The 20,027-nt window shown below is 44.9% G+C and overlaps 1 protein-coding gene across 16 annotated transcripts in view; it reads left to right on the top strand.

Annotated features, from left to right (window-relative positions):
* Positions 1 to 20,027, top strand: part of clasp2 (cytoplasmic linker associated protein 2) — a 55,870-nt gene that overhangs the window by 31,437 nt on the left and 4,406 nt on the right. Inside the window, exons 9-36 of one of the 16 annotated variants that reach the window (XM_041955723.1) lie at positions 403 to 476; positions 587 to 679; positions 788 to 933; positions 1,337 to 1,472; positions 1,570 to 1,640; positions 1,788 to 1,847; positions 1,988 to 2,065; positions 2,217 to 2,384; positions 3,205 to 3,245; positions 3,638 to 3,790; positions 4,779 to 4,796; positions 5,522 to 5,623; positions 8,229 to 8,402; positions 8,731 to 8,775; positions 10,690 to 10,797; positions 11,119 to 11,181; positions 11,818 to 11,924; positions 12,296 to 12,448; positions 12,696 to 12,787; positions 12,873 to 12,936; positions 13,615 to 13,674; positions 14,003 to 14,005; positions 14,475 to 14,638; positions 15,071 to 15,149; positions 17,480 to 17,623; positions 17,836 to 17,979; positions 18,134 to 18,240; positions 18,626 to 18,767. In XM_041955723.1, coding sequence (XP_041811657.1) covers positions 403 to 476; positions 587 to 679; positions 788 to 933; positions 1,337 to 1,472; positions 1,570 to 1,640; positions 1,788 to 1,847; positions 1,988 to 2,065; positions 2,217 to 2,384; positions 3,205 to 3,245; positions 3,638 to 3,790; positions 4,779 to 4,796; positions 5,522 to 5,623; positions 8,229 to 8,402; positions 8,731 to 8,775; positions 10,690 to 10,797; positions 11,119 to 11,181; positions 11,818 to 11,924; positions 12,296 to 12,448; positions 12,696 to 12,787; positions 12,873 to 12,936; positions 13,615 to 13,674; positions 14,003 to 14,005; positions 14,475 to 14,638; positions 15,071 to 15,149; positions 17,480 to 17,623; positions 17,836 to 17,979; positions 18,134 to 18,240; positions 18,626 to 18,767 — 2,789 coding nt within the window. Of the gene's footprint in view, positions 1 to 402; positions 477 to 586; positions 680 to 787; positions 934 to 1,336; positions 1,473 to 1,569; positions 1,641 to 1,787; positions 1,848 to 1,987; positions 2,066 to 2,216; positions 2,385 to 3,204; positions 3,246 to 3,637; positions 3,791 to 4,778; positions 4,797 to 5,521; positions 5,624 to 8,228; positions 8,403 to 8,730; positions 8,776 to 10,689; positions 10,798 to 11,118; positions 11,182 to 11,817; positions 11,925 to 12,292; positions 12,449 to 12,695; positions 12,788 to 12,872; positions 12,937 to 13,614; positions 13,675 to 14,002; positions 14,006 to 14,474; positions 14,639 to 15,070; positions 15,150 to 17,479; positions 17,624 to 17,835; positions 17,980 to 18,133; positions 18,241 to 18,625; positions 18,768 to 20,027 lie in introns of all 16 variants that reach the window. The other 15 variants (XM_041955722.1, XM_041955724.1, XM_041955726.1 and 12 more) reach the window with 15 other exon arrangements.

The raw sequence follows: 20,027 nt of genomic DNA, 5'->3' as shown, positions 1-20,027 counted from the left end.
CAAGCTGTGCCACTTTATTCATGTTCTCATCCTCTCGGATTGCTCTCGGCTCCTCCTTGCTCGCTTTTTTTCCCCTCCTTTGTCTCGTCTTTCTCTCTTCCCTCTCCTTCTTCAGTCAGTGGTTGTGGGAGGTGTGGTCCACTGAGCCTCCAGTGCCCAGAGAAATATTATTGACGTGCCCATTATTGCCAGGAAGTCCATTAGAAACACAGGCTGCGCTCGCTGACTTACGTGTATGTGGGCCTGCGTGTAATGGGAAGTGTGTGTGTGTGTGTGTGTGTGTTTTTGTGAGTTAAACCAGAATCACAAAACCAACCAGTGCAGAAATCCTATGGTGTAAATGAAAACACACACAAACACACACACACACAGATATGAATCAACTCTGCCCTGATTTTCTAGTATCCAAGGAAAGTGCCGGGGGAATTGACGAAGAGGACTTCATTAAAGCCTTCACAGATGTCCCTACTGTCCAGGTACGCTGCAGACAGGAGCATAAATGCTGACAATCTCACATTCATCCCATTTAATAACAATTAAAGTCTGAGACTTTTTCTTTCTGCTTCCTCCCTTCACGCCTATCCAGATCTACTCATCGAGGGACCTTGAGGACAACCTGAATAAGATCCGTGAGATCTGCTCCGATGACAAACACGACTGGGACCAGAGAGCCAACTCTGTCAGTAGCTTCACCTTCAAAACATTTCCTTTTTTCAGTGAAATCAATGAAATAATGGAATGTGATCATTGTTGGTCTCTGTAATGTTTTTTTGGGTTTTTTGTGCAGCTGAAGAAGATCCGCTCACTGTTGGTGGCGGGTGCACACACCTACGACTGTTTCTACCAGCACTTACGGCTCCTGGACGGAGCCTTCAAACTGTCAGCTAAAGACCTGCGCTCACAAGTTGTCCGAGAGGCCTGCATCACTGTGGCGTGAGTGTTGATTTTACAACTACTGCTGTCACCGGAGGGTACATTTGTAATGGCAAAATATACAGCACAGAATGCTGCAGGAGAAATTACATTTTCAACTGGTTTACCCATACATGAGAACTTGTACAATATAAACTCCATGTTAGCTGGAAGTATGTGATTTCGTACGAAAGCTGCAATTAAAAAAAGAATCGCCAAAATATTGTCACTTTTAAACCTAAACATTTGCTGGTTCCAGCTTCTTGAATGTCAGGATTTGCAGGATTCCGCAGATGAATCGATGATGAAAATAAACCTACTTAATTAGTCTGCACTCATCCTTTATTATGACGTTTCCCACAGTTTTGTTTGTGCTCTGTGTTTAGAATATGTTTGTTGAGTGTCCGCCTGTGTCGTCCTTTAGCCACCTCTCTACAGTGCTGGGGAATAAATTTGACCATGGAGCGGAAGCCATTGTTCCCGTCCTGTTCAACCTCATCCCCAACTGTGCCAAAGTCATGGCCACCTCCGGTGTGTCGGCTATCCGCATCATCATACGGGTGAGTTTTTTATTATGTTATTATATTACATATATATTATTACATTACATTATGATTGCTGGAATTTTTCCCCTTGCACATCTTCCCATCCCTACAGCACACCCACGTCCCCAGGCTCATCCCCCTGATAACCAGCAACTGCACATCCAAGTCTGTGGCTGTAAGAAGGTGAGATTAGCAGCTACACTACAGACATAAAAATGTGCTAATGAGCAAGTCTCACATAATTAACAACTAAAAGATCATAAAATGCTCATAATTATGCTGTTGAGTGATGTTATGATAATGACAACGAGCAAACTGTGTCATTTCCAGGCGCTGTTATGATTTCTTGGACCTCCTACTACAAGAATGGCAAACCCACTCTCTAGAGAGGTGAGGACTGATTCCATCACAGTTCAACGCTGACTGTGCAGGATTCACATTAGTGTGGTTTACAAAGGAAGAAAAGATGCTTTAAACCTGCTTTTCTACTTGTTCACACTTAATGCACCTTTTGTATCTCTCCCTTGCAGGCACACAGCGGTTCTGGTTGAGAGCATCAAGAAGGGAATTCGAGATGCGGACTCAGAGGCCAGAGTGGAAGCCCGCAAGTAAGACGCGCACAAATGCTCACTCACACGCAGGCATTTCTGATCATGAAATAATCTGGAAGAAAGGAAGTTGTGTAATATCTCACCGCCCTCTCCTCGTCTCTTTCCCCGTCCACCTCCGTCTTTTCTTCTTCCCTGCCGTCTCCCACAGGGCCTACTGGGGTCTGAGGAACCACTTTCCAGGGGAGGCCGACGCTCTCTACAACTCCTTGGAGTCGTCGTACCAGAGGACCCTTCAGTCCTGCCTGAAGAGCTCTGGCAGCGTGGCCTCACTTCCCCAGAGTGACCGCTCCTCGTCCTCCTCTCAAGAGAGCCTCAAGTAATCAACACTCAGCAGTGCTCCTCTAGAGTTTGTTTTAGGCCTCTGGGGTTTTTAAAGCTACCTCCCAGTGTGGAAAATGAAGATTGGAGTCATTTTGGCAGGCATCATTTTTAGACATGTTTTTGTAAGACCCCATCCGTGGACCTACACACCCCTGACACCCTCGCTGGACATGGATCATATCTCCTCAGTTTACTTTCCTTCGTTTCTCATTTTGTCAGCTTTTCTGCTGTTTGAATCAGTGAAAGAAAGAACTGGTCTGCCCACTCAAAAGACAAAATCCCCAGTAACTTCATCCACTTGGGTTAAAGCTTGGCGGAAGCTGAATAAAGAAATTCCTAGAATGTCATCCAGGGCATTATATCCTCAGTCGAACCCCAGCAGTTTTGAATTTGTCATTGTTTTGCCTCCTCTGCATTGTATTTCACTTGCAAAATGAATACCAAAGCAAGCTGAAATTAGAGCAAAGACTTCCTGCCACACTGCTTTATGTTATTATCTAGTGTTGAAGTCTGTGGCTCAAGCTCAGAGAATAGGCAGCATTAAAGTGCTGTTTGTAATCTGTCAGAATAGAAATGGAGAATATGCAGTAAACATATTTATTATAACATATTGCATCTTCAGTTGTTATTTCTTTGAGTATTAGAAGACCAGTCACACGTTAATCTAGGCTTTTTGGGGGGGCGATCCCTGCACAATGCTTGCAGAAAGCAGAGGAAAAAAAGGAAATGTATTCTTCACCGTTACCTTTGTGATTCTTTGTGTGCGTGTTGTTGGTTTGCCGTGGACTGACCCACTTTTGTCCCTCTTCTGTCAGTCGGCCTCTGACTTCTAAATGGTCTGCAGCTCCAGGGCGAGGTGAGTCAAGTGGGCACGAAGACACACACACACACACTTTCTCAAACATATAATCTCATGCTCTCCCGCTCCTGTGAAAACACACACACACACACACACACTGACAAACATCAGCTCCTTCAGAGCCATTTCCCATCATTCTCATGTACATCTGCCTGTGTCCAGCCCCGTACAGCCACTTCCCGTTATGTTTTTATGTGACTACACACATGTGCGCACACACATGCGTATATGTGTCTGGCTGTTTTGTGTATTTCTGTATGGTATCAGTATTGTGGTCGTGTAGCGTGGTGCCTGCATGTGTTTGTGATGTATATATGCCCTCATCACCTCCCATCCCTTCTCCAAAACACTCCTCCTCCTCCTCCTCCTCCTCCTCCTGTCCTATCCAGTCCCTGCGGGTTCAAAGGGTGGGGCGTGGTCGGCCTCCCTGCAACGTTCCCGTAGCGACGTTGATGTAAACGCAGCAGCAGTCGCTAAGCACCGGCACGTCGGACAGACCAGGGCGGCGGGGCGTCTGCCCCCCGGCTCCTACTCCTCACTGGGTAAGGGCCCTGTCAGTCGAGTGAGATGACTAATCAGACGTCAGTCAGCATGCCACCAGCAGGATGTCGGGCAGAGATGGAGACTCCTACTGAGGAGAAGTAGTGCCTCTAAAGTTTCAGACAGGTTGAAGACATGAGTAAAAGACACGCTCTATGAAAGCTCGCCACATCCACAAAACGGGATGGACCTGCACACTCACACACTCGTCCTCTCCGCTGCTGTTCCCTCTTCTCCTGCTGCCTGCTCCTTGCCTGTTCATGTACCCTGTATCTGTGTCGGTATGGATATTCTCTGTGTGCATGATCTGTGGATGAATATCGTCCTCTGTGTCGGTTTGTCTCTCTGGTTTGACCGCTGCATCTGCATGGTTCTGTGTTAAACAGATGTTCTGTAACTAATACACACTGTGCTCCTCTCTTGTCTCTCCTCTCTTTCTCTTTGTCTTACATTCTTTATTCCTTTTCCTTTTGTGTCTTTTACTTTCAATAATCATTTGTGTCAATCCTTCGTTTCTTCCCTCTTCTTTCTTCCACTCTCTCTCTCTGCTACTAAAGATGATGCCTCTGATAAAACGGATGGTAAGATCATCTCACTCTGCTTCACCAGCTACAATCTACTCGTGCTTTTCTTTTTTCTTTCTCTTCTTTTCCCTCGCTTCATTCCAGTCCACCACCCCATACACCGCCTTTAGTTGCCATGTGTGGCCACAGCGCCCCCTGCTGTCAGCCTTCTGTTCAACCCTCATTTGTATCACCGTCCCACTCAACACGTCATGAATCAAATTAATAACACATCTAAGATCATCTTTTGCTTCACTACTTTTTGTTTTTAATATAGAAATGGTCTAACCGTCAACACCTGTATTACTGTATCATTCGGCTGTTAAGGTTTTATTAGGATATCTAGGATGTGCTGTTATGGTGCTGTCATACATATATCAGGTGAAACGTGTTCTTTACAACCTGCTCCTTTTTTGTCTGTCTGTAGGGACCAGGTCAGACAATGGTAAGATTGTGGTTAGGTGGATGTATGTGTAGGCATGTTTCAGGGATGTTCTAGTTGGGAAAGTCGACAAAATTGAGACTTACATTTTGTTGACATCTGCAGAGAAACCACCAGGAATCATTATATTGCAGTTCTTTTACTGTGCTACCCTCGATTTAAAAGGCTACAAATCCAAAATGAAAATAAAAACTTTATAAATCTCAGTATTTGCCGTCATTCTGCAGTACAACAAAAGACTGGCTTAACGTAAACACAAAACTTTTTGATTTCAAATTTTAAGCACAGCCCCAATTCCAAAAACGGTGGCATGCTGCGTAAAACATAAATAAAAACAGAATGCTATCAGTCAGCATGGGATGAAGCTGATGAGGTAAAACATGAAATATATTGTCTTCATACTATTTTTCAGTCGAGGATGTGTTACACAGCATCCCACCGTTTTTTGAGTAAGTTGATGTTCTTTCTGAGACTGGTTCCGAATCCACTGAAGCATCCCTGGTGTATTTATCAGTGTGTGCACTTGGCTGAATCTGAGTGTTTAGTTTAGGATCTGACATCCGTTCAGCAGCTTCCAGCTTTAGTAGCTTTTCGTCAGCTGTAGTGCTTCTTAGGTTCTCAGCTTCATTCAGCTGCAAGCACTTTGTTGCCGGATGTGTTAGCGTTTGAAGTGCAGAAGTGTGGGTCTTTTGTATTTTTACTGTGTTTGTCCACCCGCATACATACAGGCCGCGTACGTACCAAGCAGCCCTTGTCCACTGCCAGCAGCGTGTCCAGCCAGGTGGACTCACGAGGACGCAGCCGCACCAAGATGGTCTCCCAGTCACAACGTACGTACCCCTTCACTCCCTGGCAACACGCCGCATGACTTTAAACCCAGCTGTGAGTGAAAGATTCTGGGGTATCCAGTCCACTTACTGAACTGCATACACAGCAACAGAAATGGTGTGTGTGTGTGTGTGAGAGAGAGAGAGCTTTTTGGACCGCGTGTTTGTAGTTTCTCAGGCTCTTGTTGTGGAGTTTCATTACTTGTTGCCTTCACGGTGACGATAAGCTCCATGTAAATGTTTTTGTGCCTTCAGGTTCCGACGAATCCGATTGCACACCAGGTATTCTGTTTGTGTGTCAGAGTGTGTGTGTGTGTGTGTGTGTGTGTCTATTTGTGTACCACAGTGGGAATTGTGGCCCACCTGCTATCGCTCTCATTCTGATCAGAGTGTTTTGTGTGAAAGAGGAGCGGCTGTGTGTGTGCGCGTGTGTGTGTGTGTTTTAATGTGCGTGTTCTGTTACGCATGCTGTGTCTCATCACTGAGGGTGGTGTGGTGGACAGTTTATTTCCGCTGCTCAAGCCTGGCTCTGGCTGTCATTTAGGTTGTTAAAAATACTTCAGCAGACATGAAGGAACTCAAGCCACTGAGCTAGCTGCGTTTGCAACACATGAAGCAGATTTGTGCGTACCTGCTCTCCAAAAATACTTGCTGCTTATTAACGGGATGGCTTGGAGACCAGTTTCAAAAGTGGACAGTGATTGGCCCACAGCCCAGTGCACCAATCAGATCTGGACATTTAGAAAAAAGACCAAATCTCAGAACAACAGACAGAAACAGAGGAAATGGCAGCTGAACAGAGGCTTAGAAAGATTTCTATGTACAGTAAGTGTGTGTGTGTGTGTGACAGAGTGTGTGGATATTTTTAAGCATATTTACTTTGGAGGCATTTTCTTTTCCTCATTGTGAACGGGCTTCGCTTCATACATATGCCAGATGTCCCAACATGCACTGCTTTTCCCAGGCTATCATCTGCAGCTGGTCCAGTGTGTGTGTTTGTTTTAGCAGCACATTTTCAGCAGTTGTTTTCTTAAATAAATGGATTTATTTGGTCAAAGTGCTTCGGCTTTGCTGTCATTCTTGATATGGAACACCAGGATGCGCTCCCATCGTGCTCTGTGTTCTAACTCCCATGACGCCTTTTTTTTTTTTTTTTATATTCCCGCTAACACCCATAATTCATCTGGTTTAATCTGCTGTTCCTTACCCCTCGCCTCTGCTCTCCCCCTCCTCCCAACCAATGGGCTTAATGGCTCAGGATCTCAGTCTGCTACCCCTGTTGGTGGTAAGATCACAACGCTACTTCTTTTTACCCGCTCTCTGTAACTTTACTGCCTTTCCTCTGTTGCCCCGACTGCCCCCTCCTTCACGTGCACCCAGACAGGTTCACTTAAGGCTTCTCCCACTCTGGCTGAGGCATGCTGGGATTGATAGTCACAGACTGGTAACATGGCTGTTCTATGATCATGCTAAACACACTGCTTTGGGACACTTGTGTTTCTCTTTTGTGTGCCTGGATATAGCCTAAAGATTGAGAAGACTTTGCTCCGTTCCTGTAAAATAGGTCAAGATCTTTCTTTAGATTTGGTGGTCCAAAATATGTATTTTGAGATCCCAAGCAAACGCATAGTTCACTGTCTTCACTACAGTGAAAATCATATTTTTGAAATACTCGCAGGAATTTATAGAATTTACGTTATCTTAAATTTATGGATGACTAGAAAACAGGTCAAACAGGTTCAAATAGTTCCAAATGTAGAAATGAATAAATAATCAGCTGCTGTATATCTGTAAAGTTACAAGTAGTACCTTAAAATACCAGAACAATCCCTATTTAGCCTTTTTCCTGGAATTTAGATGTCCTTATTTAGCTCTGTGTCACTCAGTACTAGTACATAGAACCTTTCCATTTGTTGAGTTTGTGTGTGTGCGTGGCTTTAGTCGAGTTTTTGTTTGTCAGACAGAGTGAGAGGGTCTGGTCTGCGTGCTCATTCTCACTCACGTTGAAATCAGTTCAGGTCCGGCTTCATGTGTTGAGCGCTGGAGCTTGTTTTTCCCAAACGTCTGTTTGCACACTTTATACTCAGCACTGCAGAGCAGCTACTCCTCACCTGTTTGTCCTCAGGTTGATAGTAACATGAGTCACAGTAGAATCAGACACACCGTGGGCTTTGCATTTGGAGACAGGGTGTCATGGGGAGGACAAAAACTTCATATTATCCCCCTGTAGTTCATTATGTGAAAGATTTTGTAAAAATATGTGTCAGCGCTTCCAATCTAAAGTCACTGAACATTGTAAAATGCACTCTCCTCCTCTTGTGGTTTTCCGCTTGCTATCCCCAAGAATCCTCTTTCCAATGACATCAAACACTGTAAAGTTTGTCTGTTTTTTAATATGCATACAGTTGGAATCTAGTGCCACTAACTGAAGAACAGAAGCGACTGTCTTTGTCAGTTCTATGTATAAAATGAAGATCCTCACATTAGATGGGGATTGGTTTATCTATAGCTCTCACTGTTGAATGTAACTTGTTACCTGAGTAAGGTCTGACTTTACGCTCTCCCTTTCTTTCACTTTGTCCTCCTGTCTCTCCGCGTGTCCCTGAAGCTGGCAGTCGGAGCGGCTCCCCGGGTCGCGTGCTGACCAGCACTGCCCTCAGCACCATGAGCTCAGGGGCCCAAAGGGTGCTGGCTGGGAGCAGCGGGGACGGACACAGGCGCAGCCGCATCCCCCGCAGCCAGGGCTGCTCCAGAGACTCTTCCCCCACCCGCCTGTCCGTTGGTAAGTGAACAGTTGGTTTCATAAAGGGAGGCCTCAACATGCACACAAGTTTGTCTCTGTCTCCTCCCTTTGGAATTGGTTTTGATTTCATTCATTACAACTGAACAAATCAAGTTTTTTAAATATTTTGGATCACTTATAGAACAACTGCTTAAAACTGACAGACACATTTAGACACTCACTGTTACAAGCCTTGAACACGACTACACTCAGTCATCCATATATACCTTTGAATCTCAACTAAACTTTTTTCACCTCCTGCTCCTTCTCCACCTTTTCCTCTTCCTGTCCTCCTTCTCTTCCTGCCCCTGCTGCTCCTGTCCTCTAGCTCCTTCCAGCATTAGTTCCATCTACAACGGAGCGAGCAGAGGAGGTAAGGTCCGGACCTCAACCAGACCATCCTGCCATCCATCTCTTCACATCAATCTGTCTGTTCTCTTCTTAAAACTCATCCCTCATTCTTTATCTCCATCCATCACTATAAATCTAGTAACCTCTCCAGCTTCTTCACAAAATCCATCTCTCTAACCTGTCTCTGACTTCATGGCTGTGTTGTCATGGTGATGGGTGCCCATGATCAGTAGACATCCCCCGCGTAATGAACAGGCCTCCCCTCTCTCTCTTTACTAACCTGTTGTGAATGGCCGGTGAGCGGACCTTCTGGCAGGATCAGCGAAGCTGCGTCAGGGCTTTGTGTAACCCCGCTGGTAGGCTGTGATTAACCTTGACTGGCTGGGTAGCTGCTGAAGCTGATCAACAGAGCAATGAGCGGTGAAGTTGATTGATGCGATGCTACTGGATGAAAAACGCAGATCCTCCCCTCGCCCACCCCTCGATCGCTAATTTCTTCTCAAATCACTTCCTTTTCTGTTGTGTTTGTGCGTGAGAGTGTACATGATTATCAGACTCTTTTGTGTCATTTAAATGTGAGTCCAGCAGTCCTGCGCTTCTTTTGGGTGCATCTCACCTACAGCTGAGTAGTCGAGAAGAATTTCAGCAATTATTAAGTCTTTTTTAATTTAAATTTTTTTGAGAATAAAATGGCCCTAAAATGCCCAAATGAACTTGTAGCTTCTGAAATGTGAATTTCTGCTGTTTTTTGATTGTAAACTAGTAAACCAAAATATCTTGGACTGTTAAAGACATCACCTCCTTTGGGGAACTTTTGATGGGTGTTTTCAATATTTATGGACATTTTATAGATTATCTGATTAGTCTATCAACAGAAAAATGAATCGGCAACTATTTTGATAATTGCTGAACTGTTTAAGTGATTTGAAAAGCAAAAATGCTAATACTAATTCAAGCTGGTCCAATGTGAGGATTTGGTGTTTTTTTCTGTTTTATATCATCATAAACTGAAGATCTTCATTTATATCAACATTGAACAAATCAACAGTTATATAACGCTAATCTTGTTTGCATTGTTTCTGTTTGCTCACATCGATCTGCACTCTGCCTGCCGCGCACTTACTTTCAATAAAAAAATACATCACCTAAATAAATGTCCACAAGTAATCGAAAAACGAACTAATGCAGCGCACTGAAGAACAGCGTTCATCAGCAGATAGCAGCTTCCGAGAGAGAGTGAGAATTTGTAAGCTTACATAAATAATGCTTGTGCACACACGAGCGCCCAGCAGCACCTCTTTGGTTTTGTTCCCAATGAATATTTATTTAGCAATAATGATTCACTTGAACACAAAAAATAGAAACCAAAAAATATACATTGTCTCTGACATGTCTACAGACATTTTTTTTTATTCATTGGCCGACGCTGATTATCGAAATCGAAATCCCAGATATTGGCCTCATAAATCAGTCTACCACTTTTTTATAGACTAAATAACTACACGATAAACCAAAAAGACGATCAAGAGATTGATCAATCATGAAAATTGTCTCTCATTTCAGCTGTTATTTAGACACTAATTGGCAAAATAATTGCAAATGAAAATTGTTAGTTGCAGTCCTAATTTCAGTCCTCTGAGGTGAAAGAAATGTGAAAAAGAAGTCGGCTTTGTTGAGATGCTCCCTCTGAGCCAGTAGACTTGTGCTCGGATTCTTTCTTGTTTCTGTCACTTGTGCCTGTTCTGTCTTATTTGTGTTTTTATCCATGTTACCTTCTCCTCTCTCTTCTTTGTCACGGCTCATGTTTGTCCTTCAACTTTGTCTTTTTGTTGTCTTCTTCGCACTTTTCTTCCCTCCGCTGCTCCTCCTTCCCCTCCTTCCCCTCCCTCATCTCTTCCTCTGCTGCGCTGCGGTGTCGTAACCCGGGCGACGTTAGCGCGGGGCAGTCGTATCCCTCGGCCCAGTATGAGTCAGGGCTGCAGCAGAGAGGCCAGCAGGGAGAGCAGCCGGGACACCAGCCCCGTACGCTCCTTCACACCCCTCGGTGAGTAGCAGCAGTGGAGGGATGACCAGTAAGATCAAGACGAGTAAACCCTCAAAGAAGAAGAGAAACCTTTCATCTCTACATAAAGTTATCTCAAATCAAAGAAAGTAGACTTTCATTCTAAGTCAGCATCTCAATTCAAGCGAATTAATAAAAATATCAGTAGTTTAAAAAGGGTGATTTTAAAAAAAACAACTTGCTTTTCAGCCTGCCTTTCTACTCTCACACACTGTTCGATCAGTCTCAGGCTTGTGTGTGTCTCGTGTGTGCGCGTGCGAGTGTTAAACTCTGTGTGTGTGTGTGTTTTAATCTTGGTTGCAGCGACGCGGAGCTACTCTCGCTCCACCGGAGCTCTCCACACACCTGACACTTTTGGGGCTGCAGGTGAAGGCTGAGTACATCTATTTCTCCGTACCTCACCCACCCACTCTGCCTTAATTGTTTTGTTCGCTCCGTTTTTCTTTTTTGTTCTTCTTCAGCGCCACGCATCTCCTCCTGTATTATTTGTCAGCCTGTTTCTTTCTCTTGTCCATCAGCGTCCGTGTTTTGTTTTGTTGTTTGGTTTTTTTTTTTGCATTCGCTCCAGGACATCGAACCCTCCAGTGGAATCGCATGTTTCCGCCCGTTCAGTCACCAGCTGACCAACCATTCTGCCAGTTTTACCAGTGCCAGTTTGTTTTCTTTATTTAGCCCTGCCCCTCCTCTGCAGGGACGCCAACACCTTCTGTGTTTTCTGTCCATCATTCTTTCTCCCCCAGTGGCACCTGCAGTGTCACCTAACGAGTCATCACATCAACTTACAGGGTTTGCTCATGGGAAATGCAGTCCGTGTGCGAGCGTGCGTGCATGCGTGCGTGCTTGTGTGTGTGTGAGCTGATTAAATGTCATAGAGTGGATGGTGGATCATCAGTGGACTAGTGAGAGACAGCTCGATGACAATTTTATGTCTCAAGCCTAACGTTTTCTCTCCCGCTGTGGCTCTGTCTGTCCTCCTCTTTCTATCTGTCTGGTTCTCTGCAGGATCGGGTTTTGGCATCAGTCAGTCCAGTCGTCTCTCTTCTTCAGTCAGTGCCATGAGGGTCCTCAACACGGGCTCCGATGTGGAAGAGGCTCTTGCGGATGCACTGGTATGAAAACACTTGCTTACACATGTATATGTAAAAAAGATAAAAGGTAGCAACTCTGAGCACTTTTTCAGTAAGCTGCCACCATGTGCAGCTCACACCTCCTGGAGTGTGTCTGTGTCTGTATGTGTGTGTTTGTTAACTAACCCTGGGTTCTACCTCTGTTTAATGCTGTCAGCTGTTGGGAGACATGCGGTCCAAGGTCAGCTTCTTCTCCTGCTTCTTACCTATATGTGCGTGCATGTTTAGCTGTGTTTGTGCTCTATCAAGCTCGCTGTGCGAGTGCATGTTTTCTGCCTGTGCCCGGTGTCACTCTGTCTCCTCTCTCACTTTCATTTCATGTCCTTTCCGTTCCTGCCCTTTATCCGCAGAAGAAGCCAGCACGGCGGCGGTACGAAAACTACGGCATGTACTCCGACGATGACGCCAACAGTGACGCATCCAGCGCCTGCTCGGAGAGGTCCTACAGCTCCAGGAACGGAGGAGCCATCCCCACCTACATGAGGCAGACAGAAGATGTAGCTGAGGTCAGCAGCAACCGCAGTAAAGTGGGAACATCAGTGAATCACACAGGGCATTTCTTTTATCACATATTACTCTACATAGTACATAATGTACGATCCTCACATTTGAATAACATCAGCTCTGAAGCCTTGCAAATGTTTGAGGATGCAGTGAGGAAATTAGTGCCATCAGTGCAGGAACTGGATCGCTGCAGTTCATGTGGTCTGTGATATTGAGTGCCAGTTCGGGTGTATTTGTGGTTCTCATCAGGTGCTGAACCGTTGTGCCAGTGCCAACTGGTCAGAGCGGAAGGAGGGGCTGTTGGGCCTGCAGGCGCTGCTCAAGAACCAACGCACCCTCAGGTCAGCCACAGAGCGGGCAGGTGTGTTCTCAGAGGATGAATGGACTGTTGGTTTTCACCTAACTGTGTTTGTTGTTGATCTGCAGTCGGGTAGAGTTGAAGAGGCTGTGTGAAATCTTCACCAGGATGTTTGCAGACCCTCACAGTAAGGTATGAGTGCATGCAGCGCAAGTGCTCACACAAAGACTCACAGCACTCATCACTTCAGACCGATTTCATTATTCACCCACTCTGGTTTTGTTTATCCCACCATCCCTCACTGTACCGGATTCTGCCAAAACACAGACAAGGATCTGTTTGTTAATCCACGCTGACACATTTTAACAGTCACGGATGTTCTTTTGAATAAGTTCAGAGATTAAGACGGGATAAACAGGTCACATTGTGTTCTCAGATGTCCACACACATGGATATACACTCTCAGAAATAAACACAGGCATGCAGAGTGTGCGACGGATTGTTCTCTAACGGCATGCCACGCCTGAGTGTGAGCTCACGCTCTCCGCCACCCTGTGGGATTGCTCTGTCACTGTTCAGCAGCCGGTCCGCTGGCTGCGCTCACTGCATTCGCTGCCACTCTTTCCCCTCCCTGCCTCCCTCCCTGCAATCTGAAGCGACGACACTGACCGCACACACACTCAGACACACACAAGTATGTGGGCTGCCAGCTCTTCTCTCTGACTAACCAGCTGCGGTTCGCCCTCTCTAACACTGCCACCTCTCTTTGGCCGTTTCTTGAGTGCCGGTTGCCTCACACATGTCGCAAGGCGTGTGAGCGCCCTCCTCACTTCCCCCTCGTTTGACATTTGCCGATTTGATGAATTTCAGCGAGACTCCGGCAGGGTGTACGGCACAGCAGAATCCGGTATAAGCTCAGCCTCCTTCAAGGTACTGCATCTCACCATGGATCCTGCCTTCATCTCTCTATCCCACACCTTTCCCACTTTTCATCTCCCATGTTTTTCAACTTCTCTCTCAGTTCTCAGGTCTCTCCTAGTGAGCACAAAACATCACTTCACACTTTTAAAGATGTTGTCGCTCCTGTCTGTTTGACTCTGTTTCCTTTTTTTTTTTTTGCAAATGTTGGCTTGAAAGTGCGGACTGAAAGTCAAGAGCGAACACTCACACAGAGTACACTCCGGTATTTTCTCTCAGGATGCTAACAGATGTGTCTCTCTCTCCCCCCCATGCCACCCTACCCTGGAACTCTCTGTAGAGAGTAAGTTTGGTCAATCAGTGTTGCTGTATCTATATGTTTGGATGAATATCTGCTTCATTAATCTGATAACAGGGCAACAACATAACAATGTCTCACTAACCTACCTCACATAATGTTGCCTGTTACACTGTACGGCTGAAATCCACCACTGGCATGTAGAGGCAGTCACCACAGTCTGATTGGCGTTTGGTGTTTGTTAATTCTTGTCAAATAACTGTCTCATTGTGGTGTCGTCTTATATTAATATATTAATTTGGGTGTTTTTGAGTTTGATTGGTGATTGGGGAATGAAGGTGGGCTGCTGCAAAGATCAGTAAATAACAACTAACTTCACATGAAGCTTCAGCATAGCCTTGTCCTGTGAATAAAGTGTAAATGCAGGACAACCTGCGTGCATGACTGCGTGCATGAAACGTATGCATCGGTAAAATGAGTCACTGCGTGATCCAAACTCTGCGTGTGTGTTTAGGTGTTCAGCATGTTCCTGGAGACACTGGTAGATTTCATCCAGGTCCATAAGGAAGATCTGCAGGACTGGCTGTTCGTCCTGCTCACACAGCTGCTGAAGAAGATGGGAGCCGACTTGCTGGGCTCCGTACAGGCCAAAGTTCAGAGAGCCCTGGATGTCACACGGTGGGTGTCACGCTTACAGATTGAGTACAATACAGATTGACTTCAGGGGATAGAAGCTGAAGTCAGAATTTTACCAGATATCTGGTAAAATTGTATCTGAGCACTGAAGTTCAGTCTACACCTTTTGGGAATAATTCAAGCTCAAAGGTCTGCTTACCAGCTGATGAGATGTGTTCAGACAAGCAAGTTTACACTGAGATTATTTGTTACATAAATAGTCTCTGAGGATCAATACTTCCTTCTCTCTTGTGTTTTTACACATACACTAATGGTAGTTTTTGCAAGAGAAAGGGTGATAACACGAATCTTTAAACCTCTGATTTTTGTGGTATTGCAGTCATTTATCTTAACCTGTCAAGATCCTTGTCCTTCTGAGCTCTTTCTGTGTGCACTGGAAGTTTAATGAGGGTGTTTTTTTTTCATCTCTAACAGGGAGTCTTTCCCCAACGACCTCCAGTTTACTATTCTCATGAGGTTCACCGTAGACCAGACACAGACACCCAACCTCAAGGTAAATGACATGTTCATTCAGTGTGTGTGCATGTGTGTGTGCGTGTGCGTGTGTGTGTGTGTGTTGAGAAAGAGAGAGCTGAGTGTGTGACGGTCGGAGGGCAGGATGGAAATTAAGGCTGGACACGCAGGGACTCTGTAACCATGGTAACTGTTGTACTGATGTGACCTCATGTCTGCCCATGCTGGCGCTGCCTTAAAACCTTACAAAACCCTGAATCCTGGGCTGTGATTGGGTCACCACTCCACTGGCTGGTTTTTTTTTTTTTTTTTTGCCTGCGTCAGTGTGGACACTCCCTTCAAGCTCTCCTCCTCGAACTTTTCTTCCCATCCTCTCATACTTTCCCCCCCTCTCCCGTCACTAACCCTTCCGTTAGAGCAACATCTTGCCTGATTAGTGTCACCCACACCCCCCCAATTTCTGCACCTTCACCCCTCACTCCTTGTTTTCCCTACCCCTTTATCTCTCTGTCACACTGCCCACCCCCACACCCCCTGCCCGATGTTTCACCCCATTCTCATCATTCCTTATCAGTCTGCCTTCCAACTAGGCTCGGGCAATGAAAGATATTATCAGCACCACGATTTCACCCTCCTCTCCCAAATGTAAAATTTCCTCAAGACTGTTCTCGCTCTTCATTTGGCATAATTTCAATGCTGTTACTATTTGTTATTATTGCTGAGAGAGGTTGTTTATGTGGTAATAAATTTAGAGTCGAATGACCCACTCTCTGACCTAAATTAACTCATAATAGTCCAGAAACTTTCTTCTCAGATGTTTAAATTCTCTGTTAGCTCATAGCATCACCTAACGACTTAGGAAGGGCAGCATGACGATATATATACTGTGAGACGGTAGAAACATGTTGGTGGGTTATGCTGCAAAAAAGTGAGGAAGACTACTTTATGGCAGTCTTGGACTTTTCGACATCTTCTTTTGGTAATGCATTTTATTGGCCGAAATATACGGTATGATATACAAGAACCAGTATTTTCATATTTTACAAGTCACAATGGAAATAAGAAAAATCCAGCAAAAACAAACAAGATATACCCAAAAATTCAAACAACCCCAACCACCCACCCACGTAGCTTTAATGCTCAATGAAGTAAAATTCTAGAAAACTTAAAAAGGGTATTGATTAGACAGACAAGGGATGGACAGAGGACTTGGATTTCTCTGCACTGCAACTACTAGACTTGCCAAAAACAATAATATATTTCACTATTGTACAGTAAAAATGCAAATAGAAGCCTGAAGACACTGCCTGAGGTGCATGCAAGATCAACTTTCCCGGCAACCATGATAAAAGTAAGCGTAGACATTGTAGGGATGTTACTACAGCGCAGAGCATTTCAGCAGCACAGTAGTCATTATCCAGCGTATAAACTGTTGCATGAGGCTTCATAAACCACTGATTTCCATTGGTGAACAAGACATCAACACTCTTTGCTGCCACCTTGTGGCCTAAACGATTACATTATGCATTGCCAGATTTTGAGAATAATATCATAAAACTTCGCCCAAGCCTACTTTCCCTCTTTTTTACTCCTCTTAAACTCTCTTTACCCTCCTTCCCTCCTCTTTCCTCTTCCTTTTCCTCTCTTGTCCCCCCACCCGCCCTTCCCTGCCCCCGTCTCCCTTTCTTTCTCCGTTGATTGACGCGGTGCTTCTCCTCTCTCTCTCTGAAGCCTGTTCGGAGCTCGTGTTGCGGGCGAGGGCGAGGCAGGGGAGGGTCCGGGGTAAAATTGTTCCCCCCCAGAGCGCGGCGCCACGCCTGCTCTCTAGACGAGCAGGCCGCAGCCTGGAGCCAGTCCTCCCAGGTCAGTGCGCTCCGGGGGGAGCAATTATATGGCGCGCACGATGCTGCTAAGTGATTTGGAGGAAGTTCTGGTCCTTGAGGTGCATATGTAGAGAGACGGAAAAGGAGAAAGATGGAGGAAAATCAGGACAGGAGTCAGTTGTTGTGGCGTTTCGGAGCCTGCGGCGAATGTTTGCATTTATTGGTTCTTTCATTTGCCATTTGTCATCTCTTTTCTGTTTGAATTGTTTTTATAAAGCATGATCATGAGTGCACTTTGATCTTCTCTCACTGATTCATCATTTAATTTTCAGACCTGCAAGAGATGCACAGTCTGCTGTGGGTGTACATGCTGACTGTGAACATTGTCGTCACTTATTCGTGTGTGTGTGTGTGTGTGTGTGTGTGTGTGTGTGTTTTATAGATTTACTGTATTTGTGTCTTTGCAGGTGAATATTGGCCATGCAGTTTCTTCTGTTATCAGTCAACTTACTAATGATTTTACTAAATGTGTGCTTTCGTATCGCAGGTGAAGGTGGCCATTCTGAAGTACATCGAGACGCTGACGTTACAGATGGAAGCTCCGGACTTCGTGAACTCCAGTGAGACTCGGCTGGCCGTCTCCCGCATCATCACCTGGACGACTGAACCCAAGAGCTCTGACGTCAGAAAGGTGCTGACAGGCAAACATGGCGTAGTTTTCAAATGAATTTGATGCATAGCTCAAAAACCCCCTCATAACATTTAATCCAACAGATGGTTCTCAAGTTATTTGAAAGAAATCCCCCCCTCTTTGATTCAGTAACAGGCACAAACACAGAAAAGACAGAGGAGATTCTTCCAGAAGGCCTCCTAACTGAGAGGGGTGTATTCTGTGTGTTGCAGGCAGCCCAGTCGGTGTTAATCTCGTTGTTCCAGCTCAACACACCAGAGTTCACCATGCTGCTGGCAGCTCTGCCCAAAACCTTTCAGGACGGAGCCACCAAGCTGCTTCAAAACCACCTGAAGAATACTGGCAGTGTTGCACAGGTGAACACACACACACCAACTGTATCAGTCCACTCAAAAGGTGGAAGTGTTTCAGACACACATGCTGTAGTTTTCAATCATTATACTCTTAACATTAATGCCATACTTCTTTCTAACTTGTTTTTTTGGGTTATTTTTTTTGTCACTTCCTCAGGCACCAATGGGCAGCCCTCTCACACGCCACACCCCCCGATCTCCAGCCAGCTGGTCCAGCCCGGTCACTTCCCCTACCAACACCTCCCAGAACACCCCCTCACCAAGGTTACACACACACATGCACACACACGCCACTTATCACACTTCAAGAAAATGGAAAATCCATCTAACAATCATTGACATATTCCCATGAGCACAGGTCAAGATGTGCACAGCAGAAAAGAGTAAAGTCTGCAGATGTTCATATCACTTAAACCACATTAGTTCCGTACTATCAGCATGACCCAGCATGTTTCTTCTCCTCCTTTATGTCTGCAGATGATGTCGAAAAAGTATCTTTGAGATGCATTGTACTCCTCATGTAATTCCATGTGAAATATGTATCATACGTTATATTTGGGGTGATATTTAGCAGTTAGTCTGATGACTAACTTCAGCTGTAATCCTGCAATCCTGACTCAGTGTCCCTTTTTTGTCTCGATGCGTGCAGTGCATTTGACTACGACACAGAGAACATGAACTCAGAGGACATCTACAGCTCGCTGAAAGGTGTCACTGAGGCGATCCAGAATTTCAGCGTCCGCAGCCAAGAGGACATGAATGAGCCAGTCCAACGGCGGGAGGGAGAAGAGGTCAGTGGAGCAGACAGATGGGTGTCGTATGTGTTAATGCAAGTGTCCATCAGTATTTGTCAAGGCTGATGTGGAACTATCAGAGCTCCACTGCTGCTGCTGTAAAATATTCTTGCAAAGGAAAGTTTTTTTCTGAAGCCGTCAGCATCAGCTTGAGATTTGTCAATGTCTTTTCCTACTCAGAAATGGCAATGACATCACAAATCTAGTTAAGTTAGTTGTAGTCTGACAGTATTTTTTGATCAAGCTTTGGCAGCACACTGACAAAAAAAGAGATTAAGATTAAAGGTGTTGAGGAAAACAGTAGAACAGAGAAATGTTGCTTGAATGCATTTTAGCATCCAGTCAGTTCTTCCGAAATACAATTAACATTAAATTCCCTGTGTGGACTATGTTTTATGTAGTGTTGTGCAACAGGGGGGGGTGTTCACGTTTTGAACATTTGATATTACAGTCAGAATGATGGCTTTGTTTTGGTACAATGCCAAAACTCTTTTTCACAAAAAAACACACTTCAATCAGTCACACAAGCAGCCATACAAGAACAGTTGCATAAAATTGTCAAAGTTAGTATTTAAGTTAGAGAAGAATCTAATCTGACGAAGTATTTGATGTTAACTTTTTATGCCTGGTATGTTTTTGTTACACACGTATTTCACTTGGCACTCAAACAGTTATGGATTATCTTTTTTTTTAGCTTTGCAGAATGTTTTCCAAGACTTGCACACACCTGTAGTTGTACCCTGATATTCTTACCCTAACCAATCATCTCTCCTGATGCCAAAACCAGACCTCCACATGTGCATCAGAAGAGATTTAGAAGTGGGTATACATGTATATGAAAAATAAGTAGGTATACGCTGGAAACCTGTTTATACACTGCACCACACCGATGCTTGCAAAGACCTAAACACACACACACACACACACACACACACACACTCTGTCTGACCCTGACATCTGATCTGTTCCACCACTTCCCCTGTAGCGTGGGAACTGAGAGGCATACATTAAGTGTTTATGGGACAGATGACTCTGAACTTAATCCTCTTCAGCCACTGATAAAATCATTTTATTGTTTGTTATGATCTGAAAATGACACTGAGAGGATTTTCAATGTTTGTGGAACAAGAAGCTTCCCTTTTTATATTTCCACAAGTGCTTATCGAGATACTCTGCTAGTTCCGTACAAATTTATGACTTGAGACGACATGCCAGGTCTTATTGCAGACCCTCCCGAAAACCCCAGCCCCCTTTTAA

This window comes from Chelmon rostratus, chromosome 16 (genome assembly GCF_017976325.1).
Source record: "Chelmon rostratus isolate fCheRos1 chromosome 16, fCheRos1.pri, whole genome shotgun sequence".
In the NCBI taxonomy this organism is placed as follows: domain Eukaryota; kingdom Metazoa; phylum Chordata; class Actinopteri; order Chaetodontiformes; family Chaetodontidae; genus Chelmon; species Chelmon rostratus.
This window is presented reverse-complemented; position numbering and strand designations above follow the sequence as displayed.